At 53.5% G+C, this 14,364-nt stretch overlaps 4 protein-coding genes across 4 annotated transcripts; 3 read left to right on the top strand and 1 right to left on the bottom strand.

Annotated features, from left to right (window-relative positions):
- Positions 1-517: 517 nt before the first annotated feature.
- Positions 518-1,614, top strand: N0V96_010703 (uncharacterized protein; the record flags this gene model as incomplete). The annotated part of the gene is made up of 2 exons (XM_053189247.2): positions 518-771; positions 831-1,614. The coding sequence occupies 2 exons, from the start codon at positions 518-520 to the stop codon at positions 1,612-1,614; spliced, it is 1,038 nt and encodes a 345-aa protein (XP_053053235.2).
- Positions 1,615-3,495: 1,881 nt separating this feature from the next.
- On the top strand, positions 3,496-8,123 carry N0V96_010704 (uncharacterized protein; the record flags this gene model as incomplete). Its single annotated transcript, XM_053189246.2, has 3 exons — positions 3,496-4,257; positions 4,314-6,375; positions 6,430-8,123. The coding sequence occupies 3 exons, from the start codon at positions 3,496-3,498 to the stop codon at positions 8,121-8,123; spliced, it is 4,518 nt and encodes a 1,505-aa protein (XP_053053234.1).
- A 2,530-nt stretch (positions 8,124-10,653) lies between these two features.
- N0V96_010705 (uncharacterized protein) lies at positions 10,654-11,518 on the top strand (the record flags this gene model as incomplete). The annotated part of the gene is made up of 2 exons (XM_053189245.1): positions 10,654-11,209; positions 11,274-11,518. The coding sequence occupies 2 exons, from the start codon at positions 10,654-10,656 to the stop codon at positions 11,516-11,518; spliced, it is 801 nt and encodes a 266-aa protein (XP_053053233.1).
- Positions 11,519-11,757: 239 nt separating this feature from the next.
- On the bottom strand, positions 11,758-13,587 carry N0V96_010706 (uncharacterized protein; the record flags this gene model as incomplete). The annotated part of the gene is made up of 2 exons (XM_053189244.1): positions 11,758-13,184; positions 13,239-13,587. The coding sequence occupies 2 exons, from the start codon at positions 13,585-13,587 to the stop codon at positions 11,758-11,760; spliced, it is 1,776 nt and encodes a 591-aa protein (XP_053053232.1).
- Between the last annotated feature and the right edge of the window lie 777 nt (positions 13,588-14,364).

Here is a 14,364-nt window from a genome sequence, read left to right on the forward strand (position 1 = left end):
TCGCTGAACCAGACTACTATTGTTCCTGCAATTGGTCAGAATGGCGACCTTTCGAAGGGTAAAACTATGGTCGTTATCTCATCAGTGACCTGTATTACTGGCATTAGCTCCCCTTCTGGCCGGCATAGTTACTGTTTGCATTCCAGCCATGGCTCGAGATGTCCGCCTTGATGGCAATCTTCTCTTATGGTAGGAACAAGTGCCCAAAGACCCATGTTGCTGTACATCTATTCTAATAGTAACAAGGCCTGCCTCTGTGTACGCCTTGACCTGCGGATGCACGCTGCTACTGTCAGGCGCCATGGCCGACCTCTACGGTGCTCGAACACTCTACCTTATGGGATGTTTCTTGCAGTCAGTCTTCACCCTTGCATGCGGACTGGCGAATACGGGGATCCAGCTCATCATGTTCCGTGCCTTTGCCGGAATTGCCATCTCCATGTGTCTCCCATCCGCCGTTAGTATCATAACGCACGCATTCCCCACAGGTAAGAGAAGAAACATCGCCTTTGCATCAATGGGCGGAGGCCAACCTATTGGGTTCTCTGTTGGCCTCAGTGTTGGTGGTGTGTTCACAGATACCATTGGCTGGAGGTGGGGATTCCACATCGCCGCAATCATCAACACGATCATCTTCCTTGTTGCGCTGAAGTGGTTGCCTGGCATCGGCAAGAGGGATCCGGTCACTTGGCACCGGTTCAGGACCGAGGTAGACTGGGTGGGAGCATTTCTGGCCAGCGCTTTCCTCTCAATGGTCTCTTATGTGCTTGCGTGAGTATAAGATGCGCCCTCAACTTGAAGAGCGAGATTAACTGACAGGGCGTTGATAGTGCGATCACCGATAGCACTCGGGATATCAAGGAACCAGAGAACATCGCCCTGCTCGCCATCTCTGCTGTGCTCATCGGCGGGTTCGCTACCTGGGTCGAAAGACAAGAGCGCCTGGGCAAACCAGCCATTATTCCAAACTCACTCTGGAAGAACCGCAGCTTCACCTGCATCTGCATCAGTGTCTTCATGGTCTGGGGCGCATTCAACGCGACCGAGCAGCTCAGCTCCTTTTACTTCCAGTATGTCCAGCGGCTCACCGCAATCGACACATCGGTGCGCTTCCTGCCGGCCCCCGTCGGCGGAGTTCTGGCCAACATCGTCGCCGGTCTCGTGGTCCACCGCGTCCGGGCAGACCTAGCGATTCTCATCGCCGTCGCCCTGGCGTGCTTGTCGCCGCTATTGATGGCGATCGCCGACCCCGCGTGGTCCTATTGGATCTGCGTCTTCTGGGCAATGTTTATGAACGCTATTGGCGCTGACACGTTATTCACAATCTCTGATCTGCTGATCACATCGCTGTTTCCGGCGAAGAAGCAGGCTGTGGCCGGAGGTGTATATAACGCCATTGCCCAAATCGGTAAAAGCGTAGGGCTGGCTTCATCGGGCGCCATTGCGAGTGCCGTGACCGCCCGGTCGACCCTCGCCGACAAGGAGAGCCCTATGGCGTTGTTGGAGGGTTACCGGGCGTCGTTTTGGTACTGCTTCGCGCTTTACGGCGCAACCTTGTTTGTGACGGTTTGGGGACTCAAAAAGATCGGCAAAGTGGGTGTCAAAAAGGAGTAAATAGGAAACCGAGAAAAGAGAGTTGGGGGAACCACCGGGGCAACGGGGGAAACGGGTCGATGAGTAACCCTCCCCGTTCCTCCACAGCCAGAAGCTTCTCGCGTTGCGAGATGACCAACAGAGTTTCGAGTGACGCAGCGGAAACTCTACTTGGCAGCGGACTTCTTATGCCAAGAGATGCCATCTCAATGCTTACCGAAGTGTGAAGAGAAAACCACGTCAACGCCGCTGAGAAAGGGATTCTGGACTTCCGCTCTAGTCGAAGCTTATGCTGCGGGGAGATTCCTAGGAATTTCTCGGTCGTTCGGGAGGGACGATCAGCGTCGTCGCGCAGCGCACTACGAGTTGACCTGCAATGCAAGGCCTGACTCAGCGGTCTGATATTTCAGCCGATTGCAGGACCCCGGGACCCGAGAATGTGGAAAAGGATCAAAAAGGGGTGAATCACATCAGTTGAGAATTATGTATGTTTCGCCCACCTCACGTGGAAACACTTAACGATGCTAAATAATAATGCACATTCGCTAGTCGGAATGCGTAGTTCCATCTGAAATTGAATCTCACATCGATGGGTCTAACATTTAAGTCTCATGCGCCAAACTTCGGTGGCTGCGAAGTGACGTCTACTCGGGGGCGACGGACTCGCAGTTTTGTTTAGCTCGCTGAAGAATCTGGCTCGACTTGTCAATTGCTCAACAACAACTGCGCTGGGTTATGGAAACCTAAACTCCGCATCACCGCGACAGAAACGATAAGCATCTCCTGGAACTAAGGGGGAAATTTCATGTCTTTATCAATCAACAATCCACAATCTACAAACTCCGGCACAAAATACCCACTGGCTGACACTCATCGGTACCTCGGGGACGGGAGTTCCGTTGGTGGAATGGGTATCCGTACTGCGTTACTGCGTAAGCTTCATTTCGGTGGGCTGTGAACAGTCGCAGCCCTGCCCAGCGTAAATCTCCCGTATGTCTGCCGGTGGCCCCATCCCGATGTGACGCCAGATTTACGAGCAACGCAGAGATGTACGGGTGGGCCTACGCTACAGAATCGTATGCTTGGCTGGGTGCCAGAGACAAAACGGCACCAAACTGGGAGCCACCATGATGCAATCGGAAAACAGCAGAGCGTCTCGACCACAGTTAGCCCATGTTCTGACCGTAAACGGCTTAACAAGCTTAGCAAAGCCTAGTTTCTGACTCGTCTCTAGGGCCGCAAGGTGGCTCTTGCACCCGAACTGGAAGAGTTGTCGAGCCTCTCGGGTTACTCCAAGTCCCCGAGTCGGGGACGGACTGTCATGGCAGACAACAGCCCGCCCGCTCCGCCATCCATGCTGGTGGAAACTCGGAAAGCCCAACATGCACTCCGTGCGCTAGGAACACGCTCGCTTTCTCCCCTAGCTTACACATCTTTTGCGCAACAGTTCGGGGTTAGAGTACTCACCCGGGAGAATGCCTTCATGTTTGGCAAGGGGTGACCTCATAGCTACCGGCCGGCCGGTCGGCGGGAGCACTGCGAACTCCGTACCAACTGGTCTCGGCCGTCTGCTAGAGTCGCACAACAAACTCAGTGCCCAGCTGGCTTGGCGGGATCACGGCTCTAGCTCGGTGGCCCCGGGAGGTTGGCCATGTCCGCAAGCGTACACCGTAGATCTGCTTCCACCATGGGTTCTTGATATAATATAGTCATCCGAAACCCATACATCCCAATCTTGTTTTCAGTCTTCATCGAATATTCCATACAGTCTGTGAGCATCTTACACATTGCAACATACTTTAGCAACACTTGAGCACCATCAACAATCAGGTGTGCAACTAATACCAACAACCATAATTTTAGCTCATCTGAGCTTCGCTCCTGGTCATCACATCTACAACCATGGAGGACAGAACAGCAACCAGAGGTAGCTACGGCACAACTACCTCTTCGGTCACAATGAACGGAGAACAACGAACATCATCTGAGCAGCCCACCGGCGGCTTTGCTCCCATTAACACAGGAAAGAATGGCGATTCCTCCGATGAAGAATATGGAGACGTTTCCAGCCCTACGAGAGATACCCACCGCGACACGATGATGATCGATGAGGAGGATAGGAGGGAACTTCAGAGAATCGCAACGAACCTCTCGCGGCATCAAAGTTTAGCCAGCAACGGCCGTCCACTTTCCACACATATCTCTTATGGCCAAGACGATCCCGCCTTGGACCCTGCAAGCAAATCTTTCGATCTTTCAAAATGGCTCCAGGCTTTCATGCGAGCCATGCAGAATGAGGGTATCACCCTCAAGCACGCTGGTGTTGCCTATAAGGATCTCAACGTTTCTGGTACTGGCGCTGCTTTGCAACTGCAACAGACCGTTGGTGACTTCCTTCAAGCACCCCTCAGAATCGGCGAGCACATTAGCTTCGGAAAAAAGGAGCCCAAGAGGATCCTCAACAGCTTCGATGGCTTGCTCAAGAGCGGCGAGCTTTTGATCGTTCTTGGTCGCCCTGGTTCCGGATGCAGTACTCTCCTGAAGACGATGACTGGTGAACTCCAGGGTCTGAGCATTGGAGACGAGTCTGTCATCCACTACAACGGCATTCCTCAGAAGAAGATGATGAAGGAGTTCAAGGGAGAGACCGTTTACAATCAGGAGGTTCGTTCCCAAATACTAATATTTTGTTTGATGTTCGCTAACAACGTTCAATCCAGGTTGACAAGCATTTCCCCCATCTTACCGTCGGTCAAACACTCGAATTCGCCGGCGCCGTTCGCACACCATCCAACAGACCCATGGGTCTGAGTCGCGAGGAGGCTCACAAGAGGGGAGCCCAGGTTGTTATGGCAGTCTGCGGTCTCAGCCACACCTACAACACCAAGGTTGGAAATGACTTCGTCCGTGGCGTCTCTGGCGGAGAGAGAAAGCGTGTCTCTATCGCTGAGATGATGCTTGCTGGTTCCCCCATGTGCGCGTGGGACAACAGCACTCGTGGCTTGGATTCCGCCACCGCTCTGAAGTTCGTTCAGTCGCTGCGCCTTGCCTCCGACTTCACCGGTAGTGCCAACGCTGTTGCCATCTACCAGGCCAGTCAGGCCATCTACGACCTCTTCGATAAGGCTGTCGTTCTCTACGAGGGTCGCCAGATCTTCTTCGGCCCTGCCGCTGCCGCCAAGTCTTACTTTGAGCGCATGGGATGGGAATGCCCCCAGCGTCAGACCACGGGAGACTTCTTAACCTCGGTCACCAACCCCATCGAGCGCAAGGCTCGCCCGGGCATGGAGAACAAGGTTCCCAGAACTCCCGAGGACTTCGAGGCTTACTGGCGTGCATCTCCCGAGTACCAAGCTCTCCGCCAGGAGATCGAGCAGCACACCGACGAGAACCCGATTGATCCCCACGGCCATGCTCTCACTGAGCTTCGCCAGCAGAAGAACGACAGGCAGGCGAAGCATGTCCGCCCCAAGTCACCCTACCTCATCAGTTTGGCGATGCAAGTGCGACTTACCACGAAGCGCGCTTACCAGCGAATTTGGAACGATATCTCGGCTACAGCTACAGTGGCTGTTCTCAACACCATCTTGGCTCTCATCATTGGTTCGGTCTTCTACGGCACTCCTGACGCTACTTCCGGTTTCTACTCCAAGGGTTCGGTCTTGTTCCAGGCTATTCTCATGAACGCTCTTACTGCTATTTCCGAAATCAACAGTCTATACGACCAGCGGCCAATCGTCGAAAAGCATGCCTCCTACGCCTTCTATCATCCATCAGCTGAAGCCATCGCCGGTATCGTCGCAGATATCCCGATCAAGTTTGTCACGGCAACCTGTTTTAACCTCATCTTGTACTTCCTCGCTGGTCTTCGTCGGGAACCCGGTCAATTCTTCCTGTACTTCTTGATCACCTACATCTCTACCTTCGTCATGAGCGCCGTCTTCAGAACTATGGCAGCCATCACAAAGACCATCTCTCAGGCCATGATGTTGGCTGGTGTGCTTGTCTTGGCTCTTGTCATCTACACTGGTTTTGTCATCAGAGTTCCCCAGATGGTTGACTGGTTCGGTTGGATTCGCTGGATCAACCCCATCTTCTACGCCTTTGAGATTCTCATTGCCAACGAGTTCCACGGCCGCGAGTTCGTCTGCTCCGAGATTATCCCCGCATACACTCCTCTGATCGGCGACTCTTGGATCTGCTCGGCTGTCGGCTCTGTCGCTGGCCAGCGCACCGTTAGCGGCGATGCTTTCATCGAGACCAACTACCAGTACTACTACTCTCACGTCTGGCGCAACTTTGGCATCCTGCTGGCTTTCCTCTTTTTCTTCATGATCATCTACTTCGTCGCTACTGAACTCAACTCCTCAACCACCAGCGCCGCTGAGGTCCTCGTCTTCCAGCGTGGCCGCGTCCCCGCTCATCTTCAAGATGGCGTCAACCGCAGCGTCACCAATGAGGAGATGGCTATTTCCAAGGACCAGGAGACGGAGGCAAACGTCAACTCAATCCCGCCCCAGAAGGATATATTCACCTGGAGAGACGTCGTCTACGATATTGAGATCAAGGGTGAGCCCCGCCGTCTGCTTGAACACGTCGATGGCTGGGTGAAGCCTGGAACTCTCACTGCCCTCATGGGTGTCTCCGGCGCCGGAAAGACGACTCTTCTCGATGTCTTGGCTCAACGAACTACTATGGGTGTCATCACTGGCGACATGTTTGTCAACGGTAAGCCCCTTGACGCCAGTTTCCAACGCAAGACTGGTTATGTTCAGCAGCAAGGTAAGCAGATCCTCTTTATCAACAACATTTGATCAATCAGCTAACTTTGGCCAGATCTTCACTTGGCTACCGCTACCGTCCGCGAGAGCTTGCGCTTCAGCGCCATGCTCCGCCAGCCCAAGACTGTTTCCAAGGAGGAGAAGTTCGCTTTCGTCGAGGAGGTTATTGACATGCTCAACATGCGCGACTTTGCCGATGCCGTCGTCGGTGTTCCCGGCGAGGGCTTGAATGTTGAACAGCGCAAGCTTCTTACTATCGGTGTCGAATTGGCAGCTAAGCCTAAGCTTCTTCTCTTCCTTGATGAGCCTACTAGTGGTCTCGACTCTCAGAGCTCCTGGGCCATTTGCGCTTTCCTCCGCAAGCTGGCCGATGCCGGTCAAGCCGTCCTCTGCACCGTCCATCAGCCCAGCGCCATCCTCTTCCAGCAATTCGACCGCCTGCTCTTCCTCGCCCGCGGCGGTAAGACTGTCTACTTTGGTGATATCGGCGACAACTCCCGCACCCTTCTCAACTATTTCGAGGGCCACGGCGCTCGCAGATGCGGTGACGAGGAGAACCCCGCTGAGTACATGCTCGAGATTGTCAATAACGGAACCAACTCCCGGGGCGAAGATTGGCACAGCGTCTGGAAGTCTAGCAACGAACGCCACGGTGTTGAGGCCGAGATCGAGAGAATTCACCTCGAGAAGCAGCATGAGGAGGTCGCTGGCAGCGAAGATGCTGGTGCCCACTCTGAGTTCGCCATGCCCTTCAGCACCCAACTCATGGAAGTTACCGGTCGTGTTTTCCAGCAGTACTGGCGCATGCCCAACTACGTCTTCGCCAAGTTCTTCCTTGGTATCGCTGCGGGTCTCTTCATTGGTTTCTCCTTCTGGAAGGCCGATGGTACTATGGCCGGTATGCAAAACGTTGTCTTCGGTGTCTTCATGGTCATCACCATCTTCTCCGTCCTTGTCCAGCAGATCCAGCCTCACTTCGTCACACAGCGCGCCCTCTACGAGGTCCGCGAACGCCCCAGCAAGGCCTACTCCTGGAAGGCATTCATGTTCGCCAACATCATCGTCGAAATCCCCTACCAGATCGTCACTGGTATCCTCATCTGGGCTTGCTTCTACTATCCCATCATCGGCATTCAGGGCTCTGTTCGCCAGGTTTTGGTCATGCTTTACGCTATCCAGCTCCTGATTTACGCATCCTCCTTCGCCCACATGACCATTGCCGCCTTCCCCGACGCCCAGACCGCCTCAGGTGTTGTCACTCTCCTGGTCCTCATGAGTTTGACCTTCTGCGGTGTCTTGCAGTCACCCACTGCCCTCCCCGGCTTCTGGATCTTTATGTACCGCGTGTCCCCCTTCACCTACTGGGTCGCCGGCATCGTCGGTACCCAACTGTCAGGTCGACCTGTCACTTGCTCCGCCACCGAGACATCTGTCTTCAACCCGCCTGCCAACCAGACGTGCGGCGAGTACCTGGCAGACTACCTCAAGCTCGCCCCTGGCCAGCTACAGAACCCCGATGCCACTGAAGCTTGCCGGTACTGCTCTCTCAGCAATGCCGATCAGTACTTGGCCGGCAGCAACATCTTCTATAATGAGCGCTGGCGCAACTTCGGTATCGTCTGGGCTTTCATTTTCTTCAACATCTTCATTGCTGTGATTTCTTACTACCTCGTCCGTGTCAAGAAGTGGAACTCCGGCTCGTCCAAGCCCAAGAAGGAGTCTAAGGGAAAGGAGACGGCGGCCCAATAAGTTGACGGCCTCAACTATTACAGTTTCATGTTTCATGGGAAAATCATATCAACATCTTAATGTGTCATGTTTTATATAGCGAGCGTTGTTTTGGATATCCTCAACCAAATTAGTAGATTCATAGACCCAATATCTTGAACCCAAAGTTCGCAAATAATTCTTTGATGTGACAACCTGCTCTGCAAAACTAGTGAGGTTACTAAATCTGCTCATTTGATTTCAATGAAAGCGAGTTCTCGATTGAGAATCTGAGAAAGCAGATCTTAGGCTGCCACCAGGCGGCCAAGAAATGGATAGAAGAGCGCCTTGCAGACATATTGTTTCAGCAAGAGCCGCAGATGGATGAGCCGCAGATCCAAAACGAGTGGTCTTCACAACACAGCCTATTTCCCGGATTTTTAACAACTGAAAGCTTCTTGCTCATCTTCGTATTCCACCCGTTAACCAATTTTCAGCTACTATGAAATCCTGCCATGACGATGAAGACTACTGTTGGTATGCACGTCGGCGGAACAAGCCTTTCGGCGAGTACAAGGCTCAATAATCGTATATATAACTACGTATTGGTATAGAGAAGGCGGAAGTTGGTGGGCAGAGCCCACGATTCCTCCGTTGGGAGTAGGCATGTAGGTGGAAGGGCCGTTTGCAACGGCCCGACCACCTTCCGGATCCCCTTTTCCGACATCAATATTCCAACAACTGCACTTACAAGGCGAATTCACTGAGCAAATGGAATAGCGTGTCTCCAGCGATTTTCAGGCAACAAAGTAATTTTGAGAAAATTTGTTGGGGCCCGTAGCGCTTGCTGCTGTTGCCTGACTGTGCGTAAAGGTGTCCAACAGGATCAAGAACTCTCATCTTCAAGTCTCAAATCAGCTGCTTTGCAGACTATTACCAACAAACACTCCAAAAACATCGCCAATCATCCCAGGATGTCTTGCTCTCATACCGGCGGTGTTCCGCCACCTCCGCCCCGGCTGCTCATCGAGAGGGCTCCGATTCGGCCTCCAGCCCCACCGCCGCCAGCCGTACCGTCGAGAGGGTCTTCTGGAGCTTTCTTGGTCGAATTACTGATTTATAATGGCTCACCATTCAAGGATCACTGGGCGTACTATGTACGCTCCCACACCGAAGTTGATATCGGTGTCAGGATTCATGCGACCGGTGATGTGCGTAATGGCTTCAAGTTCGAAGTCAAACGCAGTCACGACCTCACAAATACTTTAGATATTCCTACAAAAAGAGTTCCGCTGCAGTGGGTTGATGCTCAGCACTTTGACGAAGAAGTGATGCTCAACTGGGGAGTGGAAAAGATAGATGAGAGGCCTGTTTGCGGTTTCGAGGCCTGTGCATACAAGCCGAAAGCTCCGGGGAGGACTCTGAATGCAGTCGCAGACAAGGTGAGGCTTTCCTTCAACTTCTCCCAACGGCCAGGGTTTCTGTAGATAAACCATTTCATACTGGTACGATTGCCTTCCAGGTAGGTCGTGCGGGATGCGATTTTGCAAACATTTCTTTCTGTGATATCTTCAAAATTCTTTACTAGCAGAGATGTCAAGGGTACGTCTGGCAAAAAGGTTACCCTCGAGGACTGCCAAACATGGCTGGTGGAGGCAGCGGGCTACCTCGTTGAAGATCGCATGTTCAGTCCTGAAGTTGCTGTTTACCTGCACGTGATTAAACAGTGACGTCCTGATTAATCTTTCACGGTTTTCAAAAGTAAAAACACTTAGGCCTTCTTTCAGCTTCGAAGTTACTGACTTAGACAAGGCCCGACTCTAACTATGCGTGCGGGAAACAAGGTCGGACTTAAGTTCATGGAGCAGTCCGCTTAAGTCCATGTCAGCTTGCAGGCCGGGGTTTACACATAATAACAATGCAGACTCCCCGGACTTTCTCGTTTTCGCGACATCAATAGATCAAATTCGAAAGTCAGGTTACTCGAAGGTGTGCTTTAGCTTTCTTTTCTCCCCAAGTACACCCGTAGTTACTAGTCATATATAGGTTCTCTTTATTCTCGAAGTAGGAGAAGCTCTGAATACACTTCCCTCAATGTTCACATCCCCATGATCCCGAGACTGAGCCTTAAGTTTGACTCCTGATATCACGATGAAAGCCTTGGTTTTAACTCCGAAGGATCATTCCGTTCTTGTACAAGATATTCCGACCCCGGAACCAGGACCGAGAGAGATTCTTGTCCGCGTGAAAGCAGTTGCGCTTAATCATGTGGACGCGCTCTATACCTCCAGGCCAATTGCGGCACAAGAGTACCGTGTAGTCGGCAGCGACTTCGCCGGGGAGGTCGCCAGTGTTGGCACAGACATCCAAAACATCGATGATCCTCGTATCAAGATTGGAGCACATGTAGCTGGATTCGTTCAAGGCGGTCAGTCAAACACTTCGCAGCTTCTCAACAGGTCATTGACGTACTGATTATGAAGATGTAGCTTGTTCGGTCAATTACCGCCCAGGAGCTTTTGCCGAGTACGTCGTCATTGATCACGACCTCACATGGAATATTCCCATCGGGATGTCGTTCCAAGAAGCTGCTACCGTCAGTCTGTGTGGACTGACAGCCGCTCAGGGTGTCTTCAGCCGACTCGGACTCCCTGGGCCTTTCACCCAATCTCGAAGTTTCGACCATCTCAAACTCGCCAACGGAGAGCTCGTGAATGTGTTTATCTACAGCGCAACAACCTCGTTAGGCCTCTTCGCCGCACAGCTTGTGCGCCTGGCTGAGAAGACTTCCGGCACGAGGGTACGTCTCATCGGTGCCGCCAGTAGTGCAAAGCACGACATGCTGCGCCAAACTCCTTACTCATACGACGAGCTAGTCGACTACCGAGAAGCTGACTGGCAAGCAACGGTTCGCCGAGTCTGCGGTATTAGTGGTGGGGTTCATTACGGCATAGATGCGGTCTCGCAGTCTCCGTCTGTCGAATGTGTGCATGATACATTGGTCGACGCGGGAAAGTTGGCGGTGTTCCGGGCACCAGCTCTCGCAGGGTTTGATCCGTCTAAGCTAAGGATCAAGCCAGTCACAGGTGCAGTCTGGGAAGGTCTTGGCGTAGAGATCCAATATCAAGGTACGTGGTCCCAGGCTTTTTGCCACCTTAACCGCGAGGGGCCTTCTCTGTTGACCACTCATAGGTGTCACATTCCCGGCCAACCCCGAAGCTCGTGAGTTTGCAACCCAGTTCTATAATCATCTTGGATCAGAAGCTTCGTTAGGAAGAGTCAAGTTGCAGGCCAACCCGGTTCGCCTAATGCCAGGAGGACTCGAGAACATCGCATCGGAAGGCATCCTGCTCTTTGGGTCGAAGCAAGTCAATGAGCCGCCGAAGGATCACATGCGGTCCATCAGCGGAGAGAAGATTGTCTACATCGTTTCTTAGGTACTTTAACTAAGTACATAATCTTCAATGATCATGCGAGACTTCAGCGGCTTTGGTAACGATTCCCTTGTGAATACTGAAATTTAATCCGAAGTTGAATTTGAATGACTAAGTCGCGTGACTATTGTACAATCTACTCTAGAGCTATGAACATCTAATTGTGCTTTAAATACTTACAGAGAAATGTGAAAGAGGAGGATCGATACACGACCGAGTCGTCTGGAGAAACAAGGAACTCCTTACGAGCTCTTAGCAATAAGGTCCGCCGCTCTCTCGGCAACAGCGTACAAGGTGCTGACAAGGTGACCGCACACCTGAAAAGGCAAGACGGAGGCGTCAACAACGCGGACGTTGGCGGTACCGTATACCTTGAGGCTAGCGTCAACAACACCGCCCTTCTCGCGGGGCATCATGGCAGCGGTGCCGACGGGGTGAAAGTTGGAACGGTAATTGCCCTTGATATAGCTCTCCCAGCCCGCGACATCATCCGCATCAGCAGCGACAACGTCCGCGCCGGGACGGGTCTCAGTTCCAGTGTAGGTGGAGAAGGGCGCGGTGTTGTACAGCTTACGGATGTACTTTGCGATCTCGACCTGCTCGAGCAGATCCCAGTCCAGCATGAAGTAGTTGGGGTTGATGACGGCGCGGGAGGTGGAGTTGGAACCAATGTGAACGCTGCCGCGGGCGAAGGGGAGGAGACCCCAGTATTCGCTGCTCCAGGATCCCGAGCCGGCGTTGACGAGGACCTCGGCGATGGGGATCTGGGACTCGAAGATGAGAGACCACTGCAGCTGAAAGAACTCCAAGAGGTCCGAGGCGCGGGTGGCGTTCCCGTTGACGGAGGCGACCTTTGCGGCGTAGGCGGGGAGGGCCTCCTTGATCTGGGCAGCGACCTCGTCGGCGTTGTCGAAGACGTTGGCGACGGAGGGGTAGGCGACGGTGGTGAGGGTGCCGTCGATGCTCATGTTCTTCATGTCGAAGGAGAGGCCGTTGTTCATCTGGTCCTGGAGGTTCTCACCGACGGTGGGGAGGTTGACGACAGTCTTGATGCCGTGCTGCTTCAGGACGTTGGCGCTGCCGACACCAGAGAGCTCGAGGAGGAGAGGGGAGACGAGGGCCCCGGCGGAGAGGATGACCTCCTTGTTGGCCTTGACGACGCTGCTGGAGCCATCGGCGGCAACGATCTGGACGCCATCAGCGGTAGGAAGGGCAGCGGTGTTCTTCCAGGTGAGCTTCTGGGCGCTGGTGTTCAGCAGGACCTTCAGGTTGGTGCGGTTCTGGTAGGGGTAGTAGTAGGCGCGGGCGGCATCCTCACGGACGGCGTTCGCCTGGTCGACGGTGCGGGGGAAGACGGAGAAGCCAACCATGCTTCCGCCGTTGACATCCTCGTTCCAAGGCAGACCGAGGTTCTGGAACGTCGAGTTCAGGACGGCGGGCATGGTTCCGTTGGTCTGGCCGTAGGTCCAGCCGGTCAGGAGAGGTCCGTCTTCGCCGTGGACATCAGCATCGTACGCGAGACGGCCGGCGACCTGGCGCGCGGGCTCAGGAGTCTGAAAGTGCTCGCTCTTGAGGTAGTACGGAAAGAGAGAATTCCAGTTCCAGCCCTCGTTTCCAAGTTGCTCCCATGCGTCGATTTGAGAGGCTTCAGCGCGGGTGTAGGCCAGTCCTGCAAGGTGTTAGCATCTGGGTCCAGTATTCTTAATTGATGATCGCCACATACCGTTGATAGTGCTGGTTCCTCCCAAAGCCTTGGCAGCACGCATGGTCTGGACCGATCCGCCGCCAAAGGTCTGGTTGGTCGTTTGGAAGGCAAAGTCAATGTCAGTGCCAAAGGCAAGACCGTATCCGTTGGGGTTGGTGACGTTGACGTTGTCGAAAACTGAGCCACCGGCCTCGATGATCAGGACAGACACGGCAGGGTTCTCTGACAGACGGTTGGCAACAGCTAGACCGCTAGTACCACCTCCGACGACGATGTAGTCGTAGCCATTGCTGGAAGCATTATCGCAGCGGACAGCTAAGGCCGCAGCTCCAGAGAGAAGGGCGGATGTGGTGAGGAAGCCTCGCATGGCTATGTGTATAATGTCAAAGTCAAGCAAGAGTGTAAGTGAGGTATGGGATTGCAGACAAGTATCCGTGCAGTGAGGTGGTTATCAGACCAAAGCCCAAGTCTCGAAGGCGAAGGCCTGTGTTTATATCATTGAGCACCGAAGAAGAGAATTCAACAACATCGCAGTCAAAATCCAAGCTATTGAAATCCCTCAATCACGTCACCCGCGCGGATACAAACAGCTACCATCCCCGTTAAACCGGATTTTGCGGTAACCCTCCGAGAGCTGACCGAAAAGCTGTGCTCTCCCTACCATTTTGTCAGTGCAATCCATACGGGCCAACTTACTCAAGACTCGGCAGGGTGGAGTACGGCGTAGCCGCAGAAGCCGAGTTACAATTGGGGCCCAGCGGCTCTGAACGCCATTGGCCGGTCGACAACGGCTGAGAGCAATGAGGGTATATCTGATCGGACCGATCCACCGGTAGTTGGCGGCGCGAGATGCTTATCAACCATCAGAAACCCAACGTTCCTGGGATCTGGAACCCGTCGCTGCGGAAATATCTGCGTAGATCGGCGGGACCCCTGCAGGGGGCTCCTACTCATGGCTCACCAGCATAGCCCAGTAAGGCCAATGAGGGCTGAGCAAAGGGGAGAGTGCCCAACATGGTGGCGGACGTTGAATCATGCTCCCGCGACTGATTTGGCAACTGTCGTCCCGAGTTGAGGACGGAAACCATAAAAAGCTTTGGCATAATACGTCATGCGCGAAAACGATTGCAACCTCACGTAATGG

This window comes from Colletotrichum fioriniae (genome assembly GCF_027942845.1).
Source record: "Colletotrichum fioriniae strain IMI 355084 chromosome Unknown scaffold_15, whole genome shotgun sequence".
Taxonomy (NCBI): domain Eukaryota; kingdom Fungi; phylum Ascomycota; class Sordariomycetes; order Glomerellales; family Glomerellaceae; genus Colletotrichum; species Colletotrichum fioriniae.